Source organism: Tympanuchus pallidicinctus, unplaced genomic scaffold (genome assembly GCF_026119805.1).
Source record: "Tympanuchus pallidicinctus isolate F22 unplaced genomic scaffold, pur_lepc_1.0 scaffold22, whole genome shotgun sequence".
Taxonomy (NCBI): Eukaryota; Metazoa; Chordata; class Aves; order Galliformes; family Phasianidae; genus Tympanuchus; species Tympanuchus pallidicinctus.
Genome location: NW_026294739.1, coordinates 4,686,467 through 4,706,399, shown reverse-complemented (window position 1 = coordinate 4,706,399; position 19,933 = coordinate 4,686,467). Strand labels below are relative to the sequence as shown.

The 19,933-nt window shown below is 45.6% G+C and overlaps 1 protein-coding gene and 1 long non-coding RNA gene across 2 annotated transcripts; one reads left to right on the top strand and one right to left on the bottom strand.

Moving 5' to 3' along the window:
* The first annotated feature begins 762 nt into the window (after nucleotides 1-762).
* Nucleotides 763-16,597, top strand: LOC128082364 (uncharacterized). The gene is made up of 3 exons (XR_008207633.1): nucleotides 763-844; nucleotides 7,140-7,206; nucleotides 16,443-16,597. It is a non-coding gene; the product is annotated as an uncharacterized LOC128082364 (long non-coding RNA).
* On the bottom strand, nucleotides 5,276-7,061 carry LOC128082363 (lysophosphatidic acid receptor 6-like). The gene has a single exon (XM_052686445.1). It carries the CDS (start codon nucleotides 6,498-6,500, stop codon nucleotides 5,562-5,564), a length of 939 nt encoding a protein of 312 aa, XP_052542405.1. The 5' UTR covers nucleotides 6,501-7,061; the 3' UTR covers nucleotides 5,276-5,561.
* Nucleotides 16,598-19,933: the final 3,336 nt, after the last annotated feature.

Here is a 19,933-nt window from a genome sequence, read left to right as displayed (position 1 = left end):
GAGCAAACAGCAAGCAAAAGCAAGCCTCACTCACAACAGCAGGTAACAAGGAACAAACCTGCTGGCCGGGTTGCTGAGCGGGGAGAGGAAGGCATGTCGACTCCATAATGAGGTTTGCAGAGGAAAAGCACTTCGCCTTCATTCAGCACTTTGGATGGAGTTGTTTAATCACACCAAAGGGTAAATATTTGGCATGAATCTCCTTGGCAATCTGAACTCATCCAGCACTCAGCCTAGCTGTTCCTGCAGCGCTGCCTTTCGTCAGAGCAGGATTTTGTGCTCGCCCATACAAAATCAGCAGGTCTTTAATTCTTCAGTTCCCTTTTACCTCATGGTTTTGCATTAACCTCAAGCCGGAGAGCAGGGCTGAGGGCTGCTCAGCTCCTGCACCAGATGGTGTGGGGCTGCCACAGGTGTCCCAAATGGCGATTGGATGGCAGCACACACCTGTGTCCTCGTGCCCAGATCCTCCTCACGTGCAGCTTTTAATCTGCTCCTGTAAGTGTCCCAGTGCTCACCCAAATGTGAAGTAAACAGGGAAGCTCAAAGGAAAAACAGTGGTGTCACAGGCCACCTCTTTTCCTTGCAGCAACGTGGCTCAGTGCTATGAGGCAAGTGTTTCTGTGCAAAATCTTCACTGGGTGAAGGAAGGCTTTAAAAGCACTGCTGTTCTGATGGCAGCTGTTCTTAAATTTTGCAGGTGGGGTGAAAGGAGAGCAATCCCTTGCTGCCTATACACAAAAGAAACCCTCCAGCCACCATGCTGAGGAGCAGCCTGCCCAGGGAACGGCTGCCCAACGGGTAGCAGGGACTCCTTGTGGAAGCAAATCCCAAAGGCAGTGGGGTATGTGGGGAAATATTTGGGTATTGTTCTTTTTTGTTGCTGTTTTGGGGGTGGGAGGGTGTTGATTTTCATGGATTTGTTTGTTTTGTGTCTGAACAAAGCCCTGTGCCAGAGGGCAGCACCAGGAGGCAGCGTGCTGTCAGGGCACACAGCCCCCTGCAGCTGCGTTGCTTGCTGCCTTGTCACTGCTCTGCCACTTGCCTGTACCTTCTCCTGACATTTTCTCTTTGTGGCAGCCCAAGGGAGGGAGATTTTCCCACCAATTTACTGGACGATTCCTGCACGCTCCCACAGCCACTCCAGTTCCTATGGATCCGTTTCCTGGCACTGGTGCTGCTGCTGAGATCTCCCATGGCAGCTTCCAGAGCGGGCACCTGCTGGGGAGAGCTGCTGTTAATTTACCACCCCTCTGCTCTTTGCTTTGATTTGCTTTCCTTCTTTGGTTAATTTTTTCTTAAAGTTTTTATCTCCTTTCACTGTTTAGTAACAGATGTTGGACATCGTCTCTAAGGGTATAAATAGTGACAAATGAATAAGGTGAAGTGACAAAGAAAAAGCTAAAGCAAACCTGACACCTGCTTTGGGTTGTGTCTACAAACTTCCACCCAGGGCTGCAAAAGCAAAGCCCAAACAGCTCTGAAATTTTGTTTGCAGTTTAAAGATTCTCCTGAAAAACCTTCAGCCCTGAATGATTCTGCTGCTTCATCTCTGACTTTCCTTATTATCCTTCATTGGTCTTCCTAACAAATACTATGTGTATGAAAGCAGGGCCCTTTTTTTCCTCAAGAACTGGTCTATCCCCTATTAGTTATTCCTTGCTTGGAGCCTGACCACTGGAATCTCTGCAGTGAGCACAATTGGGTGCTCACAATTCAATCATGCCCTCCAGGCTACAATCCTGACTTCGTTTCCACAGCTGCTGACTGTGATATAGAAAAGGGTTTCTAACATCAGGTGCAGCAGAAGTTGAGGGAATGTGGTTTGCAGTGAGAATGGGGTGCACTAAAGAAATGGAAGTTTCATCAGTGAATTCCCCCTCTGCTCTCTGTTTGCTGCAACAGGGAACCTGCACTGTGGTTCTGCTCCACAGAATGGTTTGTCACCTTCTGCAGCCTTGCACTGCCTCTTCTTCATCTCCTTGGGTTTGGGAAACTTGCCTAGCAACACTTTGTTCTGACTTTTGTGCCACATTGGTTACCCACAGACTTTTTTTATAGGAGCCCTCAAACTGATCTGCAAAGATCTTCTGTTCTCCCAGCTCCTTCAGGGTTACCTTCAAGTTTTGCTGCTTTGACGTTTTTTATTTGCCTGGGAAAATAATTTGTGCCCAGACAGTTTTGTCCAAACTTTAATAAGAGAGGGTGACCTACATGGTTCTGTCCACATCTGTGTTCAAAGAACGTGTAAGCACTGGGTGGGGACAGGAGTGTAGACCTCGTGTGACAGATGTGACTGTAAGAATGGTGAAGGACACTGAAAATAAGGTTCTTGAATGTATGCAGATGAATTCTAGAAAAACAGCCCCTTCATCTGAAGCAAATTAGTTAATTCTCGATATGGGAGTCTGGCTGCCTTGATCTGCAAGCTACACAACCTGAAGTTCAGTGAGTAGGGTAGGATTTAGGAGTCCTTGTGCTGTGTGTGATGCCCTAAGGGGTTGGAGTTTTGTGGCAGGCTAGCAGTGAGGGGCAGTGAGAAAAGCCCAGTAGAGCCCATCCCCATTTAACTTGGAATGGGTGATTAAGTGGGGCACACCAGAGCATCTCAGGTGGCAGTGAACATGTCTCACTGTGCAGCAGGGCTCTGCCCCATGACCCTGGCTGGGCAGATGCAGGCAGGAGTTTCTGCAAGAGCCTGAGGTCAGATCAAGGATGTGTATTTCAGAACTCAGCCTCTTTTGCTTTCTCTCTACTTATATAAAATGGCCTGCATAAACACATTCATTATTAATACTAACTTATGTCACTCTGCATGAGGGAAACAAACCTATCCACAGGGCTTTTACAGCTCCACTAGGTCTGGTTTGCAGACAGTCCCATTCATTTGTTTCTGCCCCCTTCTAGCTGGGATGTTTTCAAGCCTATTAGCACAGCTGAAGTCAGACTGGTCTCTGCTGTCTGAAACTTCTCATGCATAAACCTAATTCAAATACTGTCCTTCATTGTCTCAGACACTGGCTGGCCAAGTGGGCCTGGTTAGATGTCACTCGGGGAGATGGTTTTGTTATCACAAAGTTAATACTTAACAGGGAATGGTCAGGATTGCATTGATGTGTTCTGAAGTGCAGTCTAACCTGGATTTCCTGGGTTTGTAATGCTTAGTTTCAGATGAACAACTGACTGGCCACGTTCAGAACTCTGAACTGCTAATATTTGCTCACAGGTATAAAACCAGCTTAATCTTTTGAAACAGAGACAAGGATTAATAGAAATCTGTGGTATATAGCAGACATAAAATTTTACATTCTTTGGTGTTCTTCCTGGGAAATGTTTGTGATCCTTCATAGAACAGCTGTTGGGATTCTTAACAGCAACTGTTTTGTCATGTTAGAAAATGTGGTAAATGTCACCCTTTTGAAGCAGCAATGTACAAAAATTGGAGTAAGGAGAATAAGTGAGATGAGATGATGGATAAACAGAGATGTTGTAGGTGTGCTTTGCCTTTCACAGTATCTAAAATACAGGGAGTCATTGGAGTCTATTGCTAGAAGTTTCTCAGTGGAGGGAAAAGTCTTTGCCTTTCTAGTGAAATCAGTTCCCCTTCACTCTGAAGCTGAGCAAGGCAAGCTGCTGCACTCAACTGAATTGTACTGCTGCACACTGCTCAGTTGCAAATCCAGGAGAAGGCTGCAGAGGTCAGGTGTGAGAGGCAGAGCATCCTCCCACCAATACCAAGTGTGTCCAGGGCTGTGTGTGCTTCTGACTCTATGACAGCAAGGTCAGCAATGGGAGTGCTCCTGTCACTGTGTTGTGTCATTTCTGTCTCTTTACAGCACTTTATCTGATAACATCACTATCACCAGTAAATGCAGTCAGTAAGAGAGTATGCAGCAGCTTTGCTGAATGGAGTGTGATTTCTGCCTGTGCCCATTGCAGCACTCCACTTGCAAAGCAAAATAAACTGTTTCACACTCCTTCTCTGGGAGGAGGAGCTGCCTCGTGCTGCAGAAATGCAATTGAAATCAGTTTCCCATTATACTAAGGCATTTTTTGCCTCGTGAGGAACTGATACAATCTCTGTTCCTATATTCAGGCATTATTGGTTAAAGTCAACAACCCCTTTGGTGTCCGTTTTAACCGCTGCTAAGTCTTCTGCACCAGCACTGCTTTCTTCTGTTATACATAAACCACGCTTCCAAAAAGAGTCTGAAATCTCAGTGATAAAACCTCTGTGTCTATTGCAGTGCAGCTAAGGGCAAGCTGTGAACAAGGAGGCGATGAGGACCTGCTGTCTGCTGGCAGGGAAGCTAGCTAGATTTTCTGAATTTACTGAGGGAGGAAATGGAGGATACTTATGTCCGCATCAGGCTTGCATTTCCTTCTTCAGCAACTGCACTTCAGTGTAGATCTCGTACAAAGATGTGGCAACATCATAAACTTTCACTTTCTCCACATGCAAAGTGGAGCTCAAGAGGAAGTTTGGTTTTTATGCATAATCCTTCTCACAGATGTACAGAGAAAAGTCAGTGGAGAGGCTGGAATTAGTATCCCTGTCTGGGAGATAATACTGCAAGGATCCAGCTCTACGTGAATATGAACACTAACTGCTTCAGTCGTCATCATTCTCAACCCTGGCAAAGGGACTGGCTGCTACAGAGCAGTGCTGGAGGCAGCAGTGTACCCAGGGCACTGCGTTGCCTCTCTCAGTCCCTCTCTCATTAGGACCACCAATGACAAATGCAGGCTATCTGGATGCCTGTGAGCACTGATAAGAAAGTAACTGATAGGTATGTGAGGCTTCTGTCAGTGGATTTCTTTTATTGCCTCGTTTGTTTGGGAAGTGATAGTGCTGATCTTCTTCCAAGGTACAAAAAGTCGTTTGAGGTCCTATGGTGCTGGCTGCTGCTTTGGGGCTTTTACCTTACTTCCCTGTGAATGGGGGGGTTGTCATCTGTTCACTGCTGTGCTGGGCTCAGGCTTTTTTTTATTGAATGTCTTGTTTGGTTTGGCTCTGTGCATGAAACTGCTTTTGTAGTTCCAATCAGGAAGGAACCAGTATGTGAAAAGCCTGTAAAAAGAGCTGGCAGGGAAATCTGGAACTCAGTCTATAACACAAACGTGTATGATCAGGGCTGTAGGGGCAACAGGATTTCATCAGAAGTTTTTTGCCATAAACTCCATGTCTCTGCTTCTTTGCAGCCCAGGGCTGTAGTGACTGAAGGCCTGGAGGACTGCAGGTGTGGTGAGGACATTGGAATGAAAAATGCTACCATTTGTAAGTAAATACTTTTTTTTTTTTCCTTCCCAAAGTAAAAGGGAATCACATCCCAAGAGATATGCATCGCTATTTACAAGAAATAATTTCGATTCTTTTTATCCATAAATGACAACACAAAGCATTGTGGAAGGGAAGCAAGCTAGGAGCCCTGAAAATAGGCTTAGTTCTGTTCTTTTTATGACATATTTTCACATCTGAGTATTTAAAGTCAATGGTTTAGAAAAGTAGTTCAAGGTCCTGCACCTTTCATGATAGCATCTCCTCTTGCTGGGTAAAGTAACTAATGTTCAGTGTGCGGATCAAATCTTTCCTCTTGGTGCTTTCTCACTTTGTTTTGCAACGAACCTTCTGCAGACTCCTTTAAAACAAAATAGTAACAGACTGCATCCAGACAGCAGTTCAGATTAGCCCAGCAAAGGGTGACCTGAAGGATGTCCCGTAGCACAGTGTGACAAGGGATGTGCATGATGTCATTTCTTACCAAAAAGTACAGGAAGAACGTCACATGGTAAGGTGTGAAACAGACCAAAAGCGTGACAAAGTTTGTCACTACTACCTTCTCTGCTCTGGTCATGTGTGTCTGGGCGTTCCCTGATTTTCTGTGATTTCTCAGACACCTGATGATCTGAATGGTGCAGAAGGCCATGGCCACCATGCTGCCAAAGAAGATCATCTCCAGGGTGATTATCAGGCCTGTGTTTTCCCACGTGCTTTTGGAGAAGTTGTAGAAGCAGGACGAGATGTTGTAGCTCTCCTCATGAAACTGGGAAGTAGACACAGTCCCGGCCGAGATGCCCAGGCAGATGACAGCACAGACCAGAGCAGCTTTCTTGGTGGAGCGCAGGGCAGGGGCCATGAAAGGGTGCTGGATTGCGATGTAGCGGTCAACGCAGATGCAGAGGGAGATGAGGATGCTGCCATACATATTTATAAAGTAAAGACTCTCCAAGATGGAACAAAACATGGACCCGAATTTCCAGTTGTTCTGGAGGTGATAGGAAACTATTTTAAAAGGAAGAGTGAACAGCAGCAAAGTATCCAGGAAAATAAGGGCTATCAGGTAGACTGTAGATTCTGACAGCTTTTTAGCTGGAAAAAACAGCAACGAGAGGGCCATCACATTGAACAGCAATCCCAGGATAAAGGTGGGAGTGTACATGATCAGCTGGAACAGTTCTACTCTGGGGTTGATACTGCTGTTGGTACAGGTGTCATTCATGTCTCCAGGTAAGTATAGAGAAGAAAATCACCTGCACCACAAGGAAGACTGAAGACCACATCTAAAACCTGATACAAAGGCCAGTGAGGTCTGCAAGTGTCTGCAGACCTGGAGACAGTATTTCTTCTTGGTGTGCTGGCTTCCCAACCTGTAGAGACTAAGTCTTCGGAAGAAAAATGAAACTTAGGAACCCAAACATTTGCTTAAATCAGCCAGACTTACCACAGCTGGTAAACTGCTGTCTGCTGCAGAGTGCAGCAAATATGCAGTGGTTTCTTCTCCCTGAGAGAGGATTAAAAATATCAAGGTAGACAGGTCTGTGCAGGGGTCCTGAAGTAATCCTCTGTTAGAAGAAGGCTGGACCCTGCCCTCAGGCTCTCCTGATAAGGATCAGGAAAGCTCTTATTGGTTTCTGCTGTCAGAATCACTCACAACTCCAAACGCACAGGGATACTGGTTCTTTCTTGCAGCCAATTCTTCCACAGCAGATTTTGTCTGTAAGTAAACCCTTGTAAAAATCTTTCTGTTAGAGCTCAGAAACCACCTTCATCTGCCTCCCCGTAACTGTTGTTACTTTTACCTGGTGCTTTTCTTACATGAGTTACTGACACTGATGCTGTTTCATTTTGGATTTGGCAGCCTGTCATTAGGTGGACAGTGAACGTTCCTGTTCTGCAGACCAAGCCGCTTCCCTGGCGTTTCAGAGGTAAGCTCTCTTGCCCTGTAGTTTGAGACAAAGATCAGCACAGTGGAAAAAGAATTCTTGCATAAAAACTAGCAATTATTAGAAAGGAAGAGCAGGTTGGTAGTTTGCTCTGTAAGGACATGCTGATGTCAGGTAAACAGTTCTGTAAGCTCTTGGTTACATTACAGAAATGAGAAAAACAGTCCCAGAAACTCAGCCTGATGAGGAGAACAGCTGCTGGCATGACTGTGGGTGCCAAAAAGCATCCCTCTGCTGGGTCAGGTGCCGCCTGCATGCTGCTGGAGCAGATATGTGTGTCCCCACATCTGGCAGTACTGCTGGCTGTGCACTCAGTAGCCTCCTTTGCTGCAGAACACCATAGAGGACAGGGGGGCACAGCTTAGCAGTGGGGCAGCAGCCCTGACAGCAGTGCAGCTCTGCTGCTTTATGTGAGAAACTGAGGGAAAACAAAGAAAATCTCTTATCCAAATACAACAGGACAGGAAAGCCTGAGGTTGGGAAGCACTTGGGGATCCGAGTGGGTGGAAGGGAGAAGCATCCCCAGTGATGCAGCAGGTTGTTCAGTGCCTGGGAGCTCAGCCCTCCTGGGGTTACACTGACGAGATGAAGCTGTGCAGAGGCACCTGCACTGAGCAAAATGGTGTCCTGAGCCCACAGCGTGCTGCTCTCCTACGGAGTCCCCATCCTTGCATGAAGCATTGCCAGCCCTTTTAATGCTGGGAGGGAACCGATTGCTGACAGCCAAAGGGATGACAAGTTGGTTAAGGAATTCCTGAAAAGTTATCAGTATTGAGAAAGTTCTTTGCTGCATTGCCTTTCTAAGAAGATTTCATTAGACATTTCTTTTTCCTTCAGTGTTTGTTTTTTTTTTTTTTTAAATAACAGTGTGTCAAAGGAAATTGTAGGTGTAGGGAAATAAAGTAAGAAAGTAAAATTTCAGCTGCTTACCCAAAGTTTTACTTGGTACAGGTCTAGTGATGGTTAAAAGACATTTCAGTCTAGCTTGATGTATAGAATTCTAAAAAGAGAAGATGCCAAAGGATGGTTTGTTCTTTCTTCAGAAACAAACCAAAAAACCCCAACAAGTAAACATGCTGTGAGCAAAACAGGTGACACAAAGTACATTTGGTTTTCAGATCATGTAGCAAGAAGAAAGTTTCTAAGGTAAGATTTCCCTATAACATAATGCTGTATCTTGCCAACTCACCTTTGTGCTATCTCTAGCACTTCTTGTTGACTTGCTCCCTTTGGCTTGTAGAATTCTTGAATCTTGTGTGTTCTTTGAAGGCTGTGGAGTGAGCTGCATGCAAAGGAACAGCCCATCTGGAGGTTAGAATCCATGAAGTGCTGCTGCTTTTTGATTCATCATACACTTCCATTACAGCAACACATCCCCACTCTGTCTACGCATATGCGCTATCTGGGTGATCTGTCACAAAGCTCATTTGAGGATGTAAATAGTTTGCTTTGTGAGGCTCACATCTCCGTGAGTCACCCATTCAGAACAGTTTCCATTAACAGAGGAGGAAATTCTGGCCCTGCAGAGCTTTGTGTGACTTCTTTCTACAAGAGCATTGGCTTCTTTAACCTATATCCTGAGCTACTGCTGTCAGTGCCTCTTCCTTTTCGTGCTACCAGAAATGAAAAAGAGATCATCAGTTTTCAGTGGTGACTTTTAAATGTTCATTTTGAGTTGGTATTTAAAAAAAATGAAAAAGAAAAAAGGAACAAAGGAAAAAGGTTGCTCTTGCATCTGCTTATACTGCTGAGAAGCAGAGAATTTACCTATGAAGAGCGTCAGGTGCTGACTTTGTTAAGGGAGGAACAGGAAAACTACTTTTTTTGCCCATTGTATGTGTTTTTGCAATCCCCTTTACTAAAAGGGGAAATAAGGATGATGGGGGTAAATGTAGGGATGTGGGACAGAACCCAGCCACCACAGATCTCCGCTCCCTTGTTTGCAGGTGTTCTGATACCCAGTGTTCATAAGGATTGCTCACTCTTCCCCCTCTGCAGCGATTTCTCCTAGTACTTGTGGAGTTGTTTCTCATTTTCCCTTGGATGCATGTATTCTCATGGCACGTAAGCACTGCCTGCCTCATCAGGGGGTGCACAGAAGTCTGGACAGAAAGCCTCGTGTGACTGCACGTCTGAAGAGGGATGCTCTGAAAAGGAGTGGATGAAGAAGCAGAAATGCTGGGGTTGTTCTCAGCACACCATGTTCTAGCCATTGCCAAGGGCTGGGCTGCTTTTTGTCAGCAAATATCCTGGCAAGATTTCTAGGGAGGATTCTGTAGCTGAGTGGCCAGGATGGCATGCAGGTGGTGCAAATTCGCTTGGAGAATGTGGGAAAAAGTGATGCTGAGGGATGACAGCAAAGGGGAAATGAAACAGTGTGAGTAACATATAGAAAGGCTGGGGTACTCCCAGACTGTTGATTAATAGTGCAACTTGTGATGCAGGGGTGAGGAAGCTGCGGGCAGGCGAGGTGCCTTTCTTTTCACACTGTAGGCCTTTATCTTATGCTGATAGGTTGTGATTCTTCAGTAGGACCACAAGAGTGGGAGGGCTGCCCCTTGTCTTGCAGTCTGATTGTTTGGCCTGCTCCACTTTGCACTTTGCACCTCTTTGCACGTCACCAATGCCACCAGTGGGCAACGGATCACCTGATGTGTGTGTCACCTCCTTGCTTTTTCCTGAAGAAGGAGCTGTTCCACACGCATTTTGACTTGTGTTGAGATATTTGCCATTTCTCTGTGACCACCACACAGATTTGCCCTTTAGGTCATGCAGGCAGCCCTGGGTGGCAGCAGGTTAGGCTCTGCTGGTTCCTTGTGCTCAGCTTTGGGGCTGACCCTCCCCTAGCTGTGCCAAGCTGCACCGGCCAGCTCAAGGTGCTGGTTATCTAAATTAAAGTCTAATTAGGGAGAAAAATCATTGTTCTACTCAAGAAGAGAGAGCATTCTCTGCTATAGTCCTCTTGCTTTCCTATTTGATTTCCCATCTCCAGTTTTCAGTTTCTCACACCTCTCCTCTGCCCTCCTATGTCCCCGCCCCTGGATTTTCCCTTTTTCAGAAGGGCTGCTGTAGCTCTGTGCTGGAGAGGAAGCTTTGGGAGCCAGCCAGAAGGGAACAGCAGTGGGGGACACCAAACTGTTTAGCAGGTACCTCATCAGACCAATGTGCAAAGCCTTAGGATGGTCCTGGGGAACCTTCTACTGCTGGAGTGCTTGTCTGGGGTCACCATGAAGAGCTGAGCTCATCTCTGAGCTATTTGGTCCTGCTGGAGGGCTTCAATGAGTGGCACAGGAACAACACCCTTCCCTCCATCCCCCCTGGCTGGAGAAGGCCCAGAGGCTTTTGGAATTTGTTCCTATTCACCCTGAGCCACGGATCACATCCTGGCTCTGGGCCATCACAACATCCCCACAGGACTGCCTGCGACCTCCAGGAGAGCCAGAACTTGGATGCCACGTCCTTCTACCTAAATTCGTTGGCTCTGCAGTCATTTGTTGTTGAGTTGCTCCATCTCGTGGTTGAAGGGGAAATGCGAAGCACAGTTTCAGCCCTGCAATGTTTCGGCCTCTACCTATGGTTGATCACCAGGAGGAACAGTGTGTCCTGTAGCTGAGAGGGCTTACCCCATAATTGCCTTCACCAGCAAAGCACTTGGCTCCCTGCATTCACTGTGTTTGCTCTGCTGCTCATACCGTGCATGTCCAAGGAGTAAAGAGCAAAGGGAAAGCCAAAAGCTCTGCCTTTTGTGTTGGGCTGAGGGGACAAAAGCACAAGAAACAGCTGAAACAACTCTATTGAGTTCAGTAGTTATTGAACTCTCAATCAAACAACTTCCTCTATTGAGGAAGCGACCATAAGCACTGCTGGTGAGGCCAGGAAAGTGCTGTGCCAGTGCAGAACTCTGACTCCAAGGGGAGGCCAGCTCACCAGCTTTTAGTGTCCCTTGGAAGGACCCAAAACCTGAAGGAGAAACCTGCAAACCTTGGCCGTGCAGGAGAACCATAACTGTCTCAATGGAGAAGGGTTCTTTCAGTGGTAGAGGAGCTAAATCTGCTGTGTGAGTGAGCAGGTGAGCTGATGTCTCCCTTTGAGGAGGTTTTGAGTTTGTTGAAATAGATGATTCATTTCAATAGAGATATCAGCTGGGGATGCTGTGTGGGGCTCTTGAGGACATGTCAGCTTGTTCTGCTCTCAGCTGCACAGCACCTGCTGCCAGCCTGGAGGGGACCTGTGGGCCGTGCTGCCACTCTTTCCACTGCATACCTTTGGCTCAGCCCAGTGAGTGTCCAGCAGTGCTGGTGTACCCACAGAGGGCCCCCACACCGCAGCGTGCCTCTTTCCAGCCAAATGGCTGACTCATTCTGACACCTCAAAGGTGGTTTTACACTTTTTTTCCTACTCAAACCCTAACCTACATTTGTCTTCAACTCATACCCAAGTTGGCTATTTAAAAGAATTTCATCCCAGAAATAGCAGTGAGGCACTGGCACAGCTGATTGATGGGGTCACCATCCCTGGAGGTGTTCAGAGCTGTGGAGATGTGGCACTGAGGGACGTGGGCAGTGGGCACGGTGGGCTGGGGTTGGACTTGAGGATCTTAGAGATTTTTTCTAACCTAAATTACTTTATGATTCTATGATATAACCCCAATCCCTGGCATGAGAAAGCAGACACTTCAGCTGTCCTTGTGCAAAGTGGAAAAAAATCAATAACTGATGATGATTGAGGAGCTTTTGCTTTGTTTTTCGTAGAGCCAACATGCACACACAACTGCACGTAGGGGACTGTATAACTGCACCTCCTGTCCAAAAGGCAGCCATGCATGTTTTGAGCCATTCAGGCTACTTGTGTGACTGAGGAACCGCTTGTGGTGACAGGCATCAATCAGCCTCCACATAGCATTTGTTCTCAGTGTTTTCCACACCTCATTTCTGGAGGCGTGTGAACTAGCACAGCGTGTGAGTACAGTGTGTGACAAGTTACTGCAGCCCGGAGGGCCTCAAAAATCATTATGAGAAAATGATTAACCGAGCAAGAACGTAAGAGTCATTGTAGGAAAGAGAAAAAGTGTTTCTAATAAGATGTCCTATCTTTGAAGCCAGCAGTGGATGTTTAGGGGAAGAATGTCAGAAAGTGGGATCCTGCTGCTGACAGTACTTCCAGCAGCAAGCTGCTCAGTGAATAAGGAAAGGGTGGTCATAGAGCTGTCCTCACTGAGTTCCCCAGGTTACTTTTTTCTTCCTATTTCCCACAGAGTTCTTCTGCTGACAAACATCTATGCAGTGTGTGATATACTTGTGTCTGTTCAGCGGACACGTCTAGCATTTTATTCTTGAAAGCACAGACATAACCATTTTATTAGTTAGTATTTTAGGAGATCAGTTAGATGTGAATTGTTGAATGATGGCTCTGGTCTTCTGAAGGTGGCAGAGATCTGAGGGCAGCAAAGCTCCAAGTGTGGTTGTGAAAAGATGAATTAGAAAGGTGGTCACAACCATCAGAATGCAATAGCAGTACTTTTCCCTGAATATGCATTGAAACTGTACTCCCAAGAGTAAAAAATTTTTTGTCATTTTGTTTTATTTTTTAATTCATTCTGCTTTCTCAGAGTTTTGCTGTATTATTTCATTACCCAAACAGCGTGTGAATGCAATTCTCTCTCTTCTGGCTGTGTGCTTGATGTGGCACATGTGATTTTGGTGCTTCACTTGGTATCCCGTTGATCCAGTGTTACCTCTGCCAAGTACTGTGCTGATGAGGTGTTTGCTGCACCCAGCCAAGTCTTTTTTAGGATGATTTGAATGTCTGCACACATCACAAGGCACCATGGCTGCCCTGCAGGATCAGGCACTCAACTCAGGGAGTTTCCATCCGCTCCTAAATGTAGCTGTTCTGGTGTCATCCTGGTAACAACAGAGGTGGGATCTGTCATCTTTTCAACTTTACGCATAGGAAATCGTAGCAGAGAAATGCAAAAGGACTTTCCAGAAGTGATACAAAAGAATGGAGTGCAATTTCCCAAATCTGGATAGCTTTTTCCTGATGCCAACGTTATTTTTAGGCTGTTCCTTCCCAAGGATCAGCTCCCAGGTCAAACAACACTGCATTAATCGCATCTTGGTATTCACACTTCTTTGGGAAGTCCTGTGATGTTCAGAAATGACTGCTGTCTGCCCTTTCATAAGAAGAATTAACTATTCCCAGTTGGTGAGTGCATTTCTTAACTCTGCTGAAGCTATGTGCAACATGCAAAAGAAGTTATGAAGAAAAGATAACGTTTCCTGTCACTACCCATATATGTACACCTTCTCTTAATTCATATGAATTTTTCAGTTTATCTTATTTAATTCCCATAACATTTTATGTGGGGTGAGGCTTTTATGATGCAGTTGATGCAGTTACAGTACGTGCTGATTGCAGAAAGGATGAAGAGAAGAATATCTTTCTCTCCCTTTTTTCCGTAGCTGAACTCAGGAAGTGGTGGCCTTCAAGCAGATCTTGTGCCGTTGTAAGAGCGTTGATGGTGTTTGTGCAGGAGCGTAGAGTGGTGGGGTTTGGGGTTGAGTTTTTTTAGGTTCTGCTGCACAGTAATCATTTTTTTCATAGCTTTGGTTGCTAACAGAGAGAAGGTTGTGTGGGATAAAGTCCGTTCGCTTGTTTCAATCACGTTCAGATGAAAAGCAGAGGAGGTCTCTTTGTAGCTTGGTGTCCCTTCTTGTCACTGGCCCTGTTTTGTAGTAGAGTGCAGGCATCTTGGTTGTGTGCTAGCTGTTGAGGCACTCTCTTCCCAAACCAATTACTACAACTAACGACATGCAGACTCAGAAAGAGAATCCTGAACTTCCAGCTCTATTTTTAACGCCAAACCCTTCAAAAGCCATCAGTTGATGACCTCATGGGCAGCACCCCACAGCCTGCAGACACTGATGGGAGGACGGCGCTCATCAGCAGGGCACCAGGAGCTGGGACCCAGATGGCGTGTGCTGCCAGGACGTGGTAAGGCGCTTTGAGCGGTGATGGCTGGTTTGTCCCCGTCTTGCCGTCTGGCACAAGAGCTCGTGGAGCTGTGTGGTAAACCAAAGCTGGGGAGCAGCTTTCGGTCTGCCTGAAAAAGCAGCAGGCAATGTGGTTTGGCAGTGCGAATGATGCCTTTGATGCTGGTTGCCTATAAAAAGAGGAACTTGCAAGGTTCAGTGCTTGTGAGGTGATAAATCCAGAAGTGTTTGATTGTCAGATTGTAGAAAAGAATTCTTGAACCACACTCAGGATGTAACTGACATGACTTCAAAACATTCTTAGAAAAGCATGCAGCAAATGGCGTGTTTAACTGTCGGAGCACTCGCTGGAACTCGAAGGTTCTCTCAGGAAATATCCTGCAACATAAGTGGTTTTAAGGGGAGCAACTCTTCCCAGTGCCCTTCATTCATCATTTTGTTTTAGTCTATTGAATCTCAGTAAGTTCTTGGCTTTGAGAAACAACAACAACAAAAAAGAAATGTCAGAAGTTTTTGATTTTCATGTTGTGGAAGTGGTGGTTTTCTCTATCACGTTTGTAAGTAAAGGCTCTCCATGTTGTTGCTTAGGTTGATATTCGTTTGGGTTTTTTTGTGCTCATAATTATTCAGTAAGGCAAAACCTTTTACAGTGTTTTTTTGACTACTTAAGGACTTTGATGGCCCTTCCACTGCCTGGTGTGGCACATATTGCACAACAGGACATCGTTACAGATGTGCATCCCAATCTCTGCTCTGCGTCTCTGACCTCTATGCATGCTGAATGGCTGTCCCATTGCCCCTTTGGTTCAGTTTTGCCTTGGATCTGCCTTCTCTGTTGTTTGTGGTCTACTTACTAAAGATACGTAGCTTGCTCCAAAAGTAATGACTCCCTTTTATTTCTATGGAAGCTACAGCGGATATAAAGAGTACAGTAACACTATTTGGTAGCGTAAATTCTTGGCTGCAAAACACTTTTTTTCCATATCGTCACCACCAGCAGCTTATGCCTTTTCACCAGCAGTGAACAAAAGCCTGCATGCCATGCTTGTAAACTTCTATACTAGCAGAGGTGACCCACTGTTTCACAGCTGCTATGACAGCATCACTGCTGAAACACATCACCCACCCCTCACTGTGCTCACATCCACTGCTTGGTCTCCAGAAACATTCAGCAAGCATCACTGAATGTCAGTAAGTGCCACTTTTTCCTGCATGGATGAATTCATTTCCATCTCTTTGCCTCATGTGCTTCCATGTCAGATGCCATTTTGTCAGACTGCCCCTGTGTGTCACACAGCAACAGAACATAACGGGATGTTGGTGGGAAGGCTTGACCTCTGCTGCCATACCACCAACATCCGCCTCTGATGTTGTGGGCTAGCATCATAAAATAGGAGGCATTATTTTTGGAGCAGCCCTTGTACAGATAAAAAAGAAGAAAGGAAAAAAAAAAAGTATGAATTTATGAATTTTCATAGTCAGTAAAACTTCCCAGTGAGTCAGCTGAAATTTTGGAGATTTTGCTTGACTGCTAATATTGCACTCTTAAGACTTCCCGTACTTATTAATTTTTAGTGAAATCATCTTCATTTGTATAAAAAGAGCCCTGATGAAGTTGTTACAAACATTTATCAGGCCACATCCTTTTCCTGTTGTTTTCCTGGTAAGCAGTTTTAAAGGCAAGTATTTAAACGTTTTAGCGTAAAAATGCTCTGGTATTGAACATTTCTTTGTAAATAACCACAACCACCAATGTAAGAGCATCTAGGACTGTAGCTTTGATGCTTACTTAGCAGTCCGGTTTGTGATCTGAGTGAAGGGGAAGAGGAAAAAAGTCTTCGATTTATTAATTATTACTATTATTTTTAACCCCAGGTTTTATTAAAAACAAATTTCATCCTCTTACTTTGGCTCAGCTTTTGCAGTGCTGACTCCTGGTTCTTCTGCGTAAATTGTTCCAGGATACAGAATACCATTTCCTCCAATCCTCTCTCACTAACTTGAGAAGAGTACATTTGATCAGATTGGAGATGATGATGAGTCTAAGCTTCTAAAACTGAACATTATTAGAGTCTATATAGGGCCTGTAACATTTCAGCCCATCATAAATGTGTTCCCCACCAGTAGGAGAAGAGGAATGATCCTGAACTGAACATCTGTATCACGTGCTTCCCTCTTCTTTAACCTGTTTATTAACTAAGACGTATTGACTGTTCTGTGTAGGAGAACTCCTGCTTACGGTTCTGGATTAGAAAATGCACATTTGGAGGAGAATCCTTAAATGTAACTCCCCTAGAAACAAATGGATACAGTATATGACTGACGATTACCCCTGTTCGGACCAGCGGCTTCCACACCAAAATCCAAGGTACCACTGGCAGAGGTATGTGATGCTCTTGTAAACCTATTTGTATTTGTTAACTGGGTGCTAGTTATACCATGACCCTTCGTTTTATAAATGCTGAATCTGCAAAGCCATGTGAGCTGGGTGGTCTGCTGCTCTCCTGTGCAGCCGGACTGTGCCGTGCTGCTGGAGGAGCTCCTGGGGGACTGGGAGGGTCTGGGCGCTGCTGAGCCTCCTGGCAAGAAGGAAACCCAGACTGATGTTTTCATGTCATGCAGCAGTCATTTCATTAGCCCCAGTTCTCACCATATTCTCCACCCCCAGATGTAAACAGACCTTAACTCTCCCGACTCACAGAATGAGAAGGAAGGTGACTCAGTCCCATACCTTCCAATATACAGAAAAAAGCAGCTTTTTCTCACTGCTGAGGGAAATCTGGGGCAAGTTCCATGAATAGTCTGAGCTGTGGCTTTCTAGCAAGTGTCAAACCCAGAAAGCCCCATTGGCAGGCCGCTCTGTGAATGAGCAGCGCTGGTGGAAAGAGACCAGCTCCCCGTGGCTGCCTGCCCTGGTCTGCTGGCCCAGGCACAGCAAGGTGCACCCACTGCTCCCAACAGCCTGTGGGGAGGGCAGCATCCTGCCTCTCTGCTGCTGCTGCCCGAGACTGAGCTGTGACTTTGTTCCAGCTGGCTGAAATAGCTGGCGGCTTTGACCTTGCTAGATGATGTCTGCACTTACATCTTAGGGCCAGTCTTTGAGTTTCTGAGTTCTAGCAATAATTAAAAAATGGGAAGAAGTGCTCGGCCTTGTTGACAGCCACTCTTTAAACAAACAAACAAAACCCACAAAACTAACAGGAACAAACCCCCACAATTATTTTTAAAAGACTCGAGGAATGACAGCAGGTGGAAATCCATTTGGGAGCCCTGGCACCTCCTGCCAGTGTAACTACTGGGGTAGTTGCAGAGCTCACTGAAGCTCGTGGGCACGCTCTGCACCTTTCAGTCAAACAAATTTGCCAATTGTGCCTTTTTCAGCAATGCTTAAAAAAACAAGAATCCAAAGAACAGGCTGCTGCTGCTGAGCCCCTTGGGTGGGTGCAAACTCTGAAAATGGTTGAGGTTGGCATAGTATCAGCCACACTGAGCTCTCATTCCTCTTAAAATACTTCTGTTCTTGGAACTGAAAAGCGTTCCACCCACCTGTGGGTGGATTGGATGCAAACAGAGTGGAAGGGTTGTCTGGTCACAGCTCTCGATTTATACAGGGGTCAAATAAGAGGCAGCACACAGCAGAAAGCCAACAGGCAGCAGCTTGAAAGCAGGAGTCAAAATGAATCGTGGCTGCATGACCAGGGGTATTTCAAGGACAGAAAACCGAAGGAAGAGCTCGCTAAGGGCTGAAGGAAAGGAAATGGCTCCTTGCTATTTCCTACCTGCTGGGCGCTGGGAGACAGAATGCAGTGTACGTTCTTTAAAAGTGTCTGTGTGTGTGTGTATATATGCTTATATATACACCATAACTGAACTAGACTGAAATCTGTGAGTGACGACTCTCAAAGCATTTGTTTGTGCTCTGAGTAATGGTGTAAGACAGAACAGCCACTCGCTTTTAGCATGAGCGTGGAGGGGGAACATGTGCTGGTTCTCGCATGCTGTCAGCATCAGTGTCAGTGATGTCTGACTGCAGCACTGCCTTCGGTCCCTGTGTGTGCCCACAAAACTGCAGTCAAATTGGCTTTTACACAGCTCAGCCAGCACTAAGTTTGAGAGTGCTGTAATAAATAAGAAATGATCCAGGAGAACTACGCAAACTGAATTACCAGCACTGAAACTCAAAAAAAAAAAAAAAAAAAGGAGAAAGAAAGAACTGAAGGGTTTGCTGTACAAATCAGGCAAATATGATTTAGCTTCGTTCAGAAAAGTCTGTAACTCCAAATGAGTCATGCTGCCTACTTTTCGGAAAAAGATTTAATTCTCAGGGTGTCTGTGCATTTCTGTTACCTGCTACAGAAACCTAAAGGGAAATAGGTCTGAAGGTGTTAACGCTTTATTGAGCTTAGTGTTACATAAAACAACAACACACAACAGACCACACTTGCTGTAGTTTGGTTTTGGCATTTTAGCCTATCCTTTACCTCCCACTGTTTCAAAGAATTCATGCCACACATGGTTGACTTTGCAGCGTGGTCTAGCTCTGTAGGTTAGAAGTGGAGAGCTGGAGGTCTACACAGTTCTCTCTGCAGCCAGAGCTGTAATGTGCTGGGCATGCTTCAGCATGATAGAATCCTAGCATCGTTTGAGTTGAAAGGAACCTTGAAAGACCATGTGGTCCAACTCTCCTGCAGTAAACAGGAACACTGATCAGGGTGCTCAAATGTGGTGCAGTAGAAAAGGGGAGATAATTTTGAAAGAAATCCTTGCAGTTATTTTGATGGTTTTAATGCTGTTTCGGTATTTCTTTTCAACTGCCATAGGAACTGCTTTCCTTCTAAAAAGTGAGCCTTGCTTTCACGGGGCTGGAGTTCTTTGCTTTTGGAAAAGACATGGTGTGGGAGGAGAGAAAAGCCCGCGCTCTGCAAAAGGTTCCAAGTGCAGAGATAGCCTGAGGTGTCAGGATCTGTATGTATCACACACATTTATACAATTCCAAGTAATACTGGGAACAGTTCCCCAGCCAATGTAATCCTGAGCAAAGGGGAGAATGACTGTAGTGCAAAGTTAGGTTATTTGTAAACAAACAAATCAATGGTTTGAGAAAAGCACCAAAATTTTCCCTTTCTCCAACAAGATCAGGCATCAGTAGATTTAATATAGATCCTTATAACTGCCTGTTTGAGCTCTTCTCAGCCTACAAGCGGAGTTGTACACGGCCTCCTTTTCAGGGCTCAGCATCTGCTGTAATTATGGGGCATCAGAGATGCTTCGTAAGTAGCAGTACGGTTTCATCTGCAGGATACAGATGTGCAGGTCTCACAGAGGCAGTGTACCTCTGAGATGTGATTCAGGAGCCAGGTGTCCTATAAGCCTTCTGTCCTTGGGCAGGAGAGACTGGAGTTTGTTGAGGGCAATCCAGATGTTAACCACTTCAATACCTCACTTGAGATGCTGGAAGCTCTTCACTGATGGCAGAGTGAGCTTCAGCAGTTCCTTGGCATTTCAGTCAGTCAGGACATACAGCTGCTGGGAGGACCACTGGTGAATCAGATGGTGATGCTGAGCCCTGGCAGTGCTGCGGAAAGCAGAAATTAACCTTAGTTTCATTTCAGAACACTGTACAAAAGATAAAATAGCTGTATATGTTTTTACACGTTTCATGTGACTGGACAACATACAGCCTTTTTCTGTTCTCCCTCCTGCCTTCGACTGGA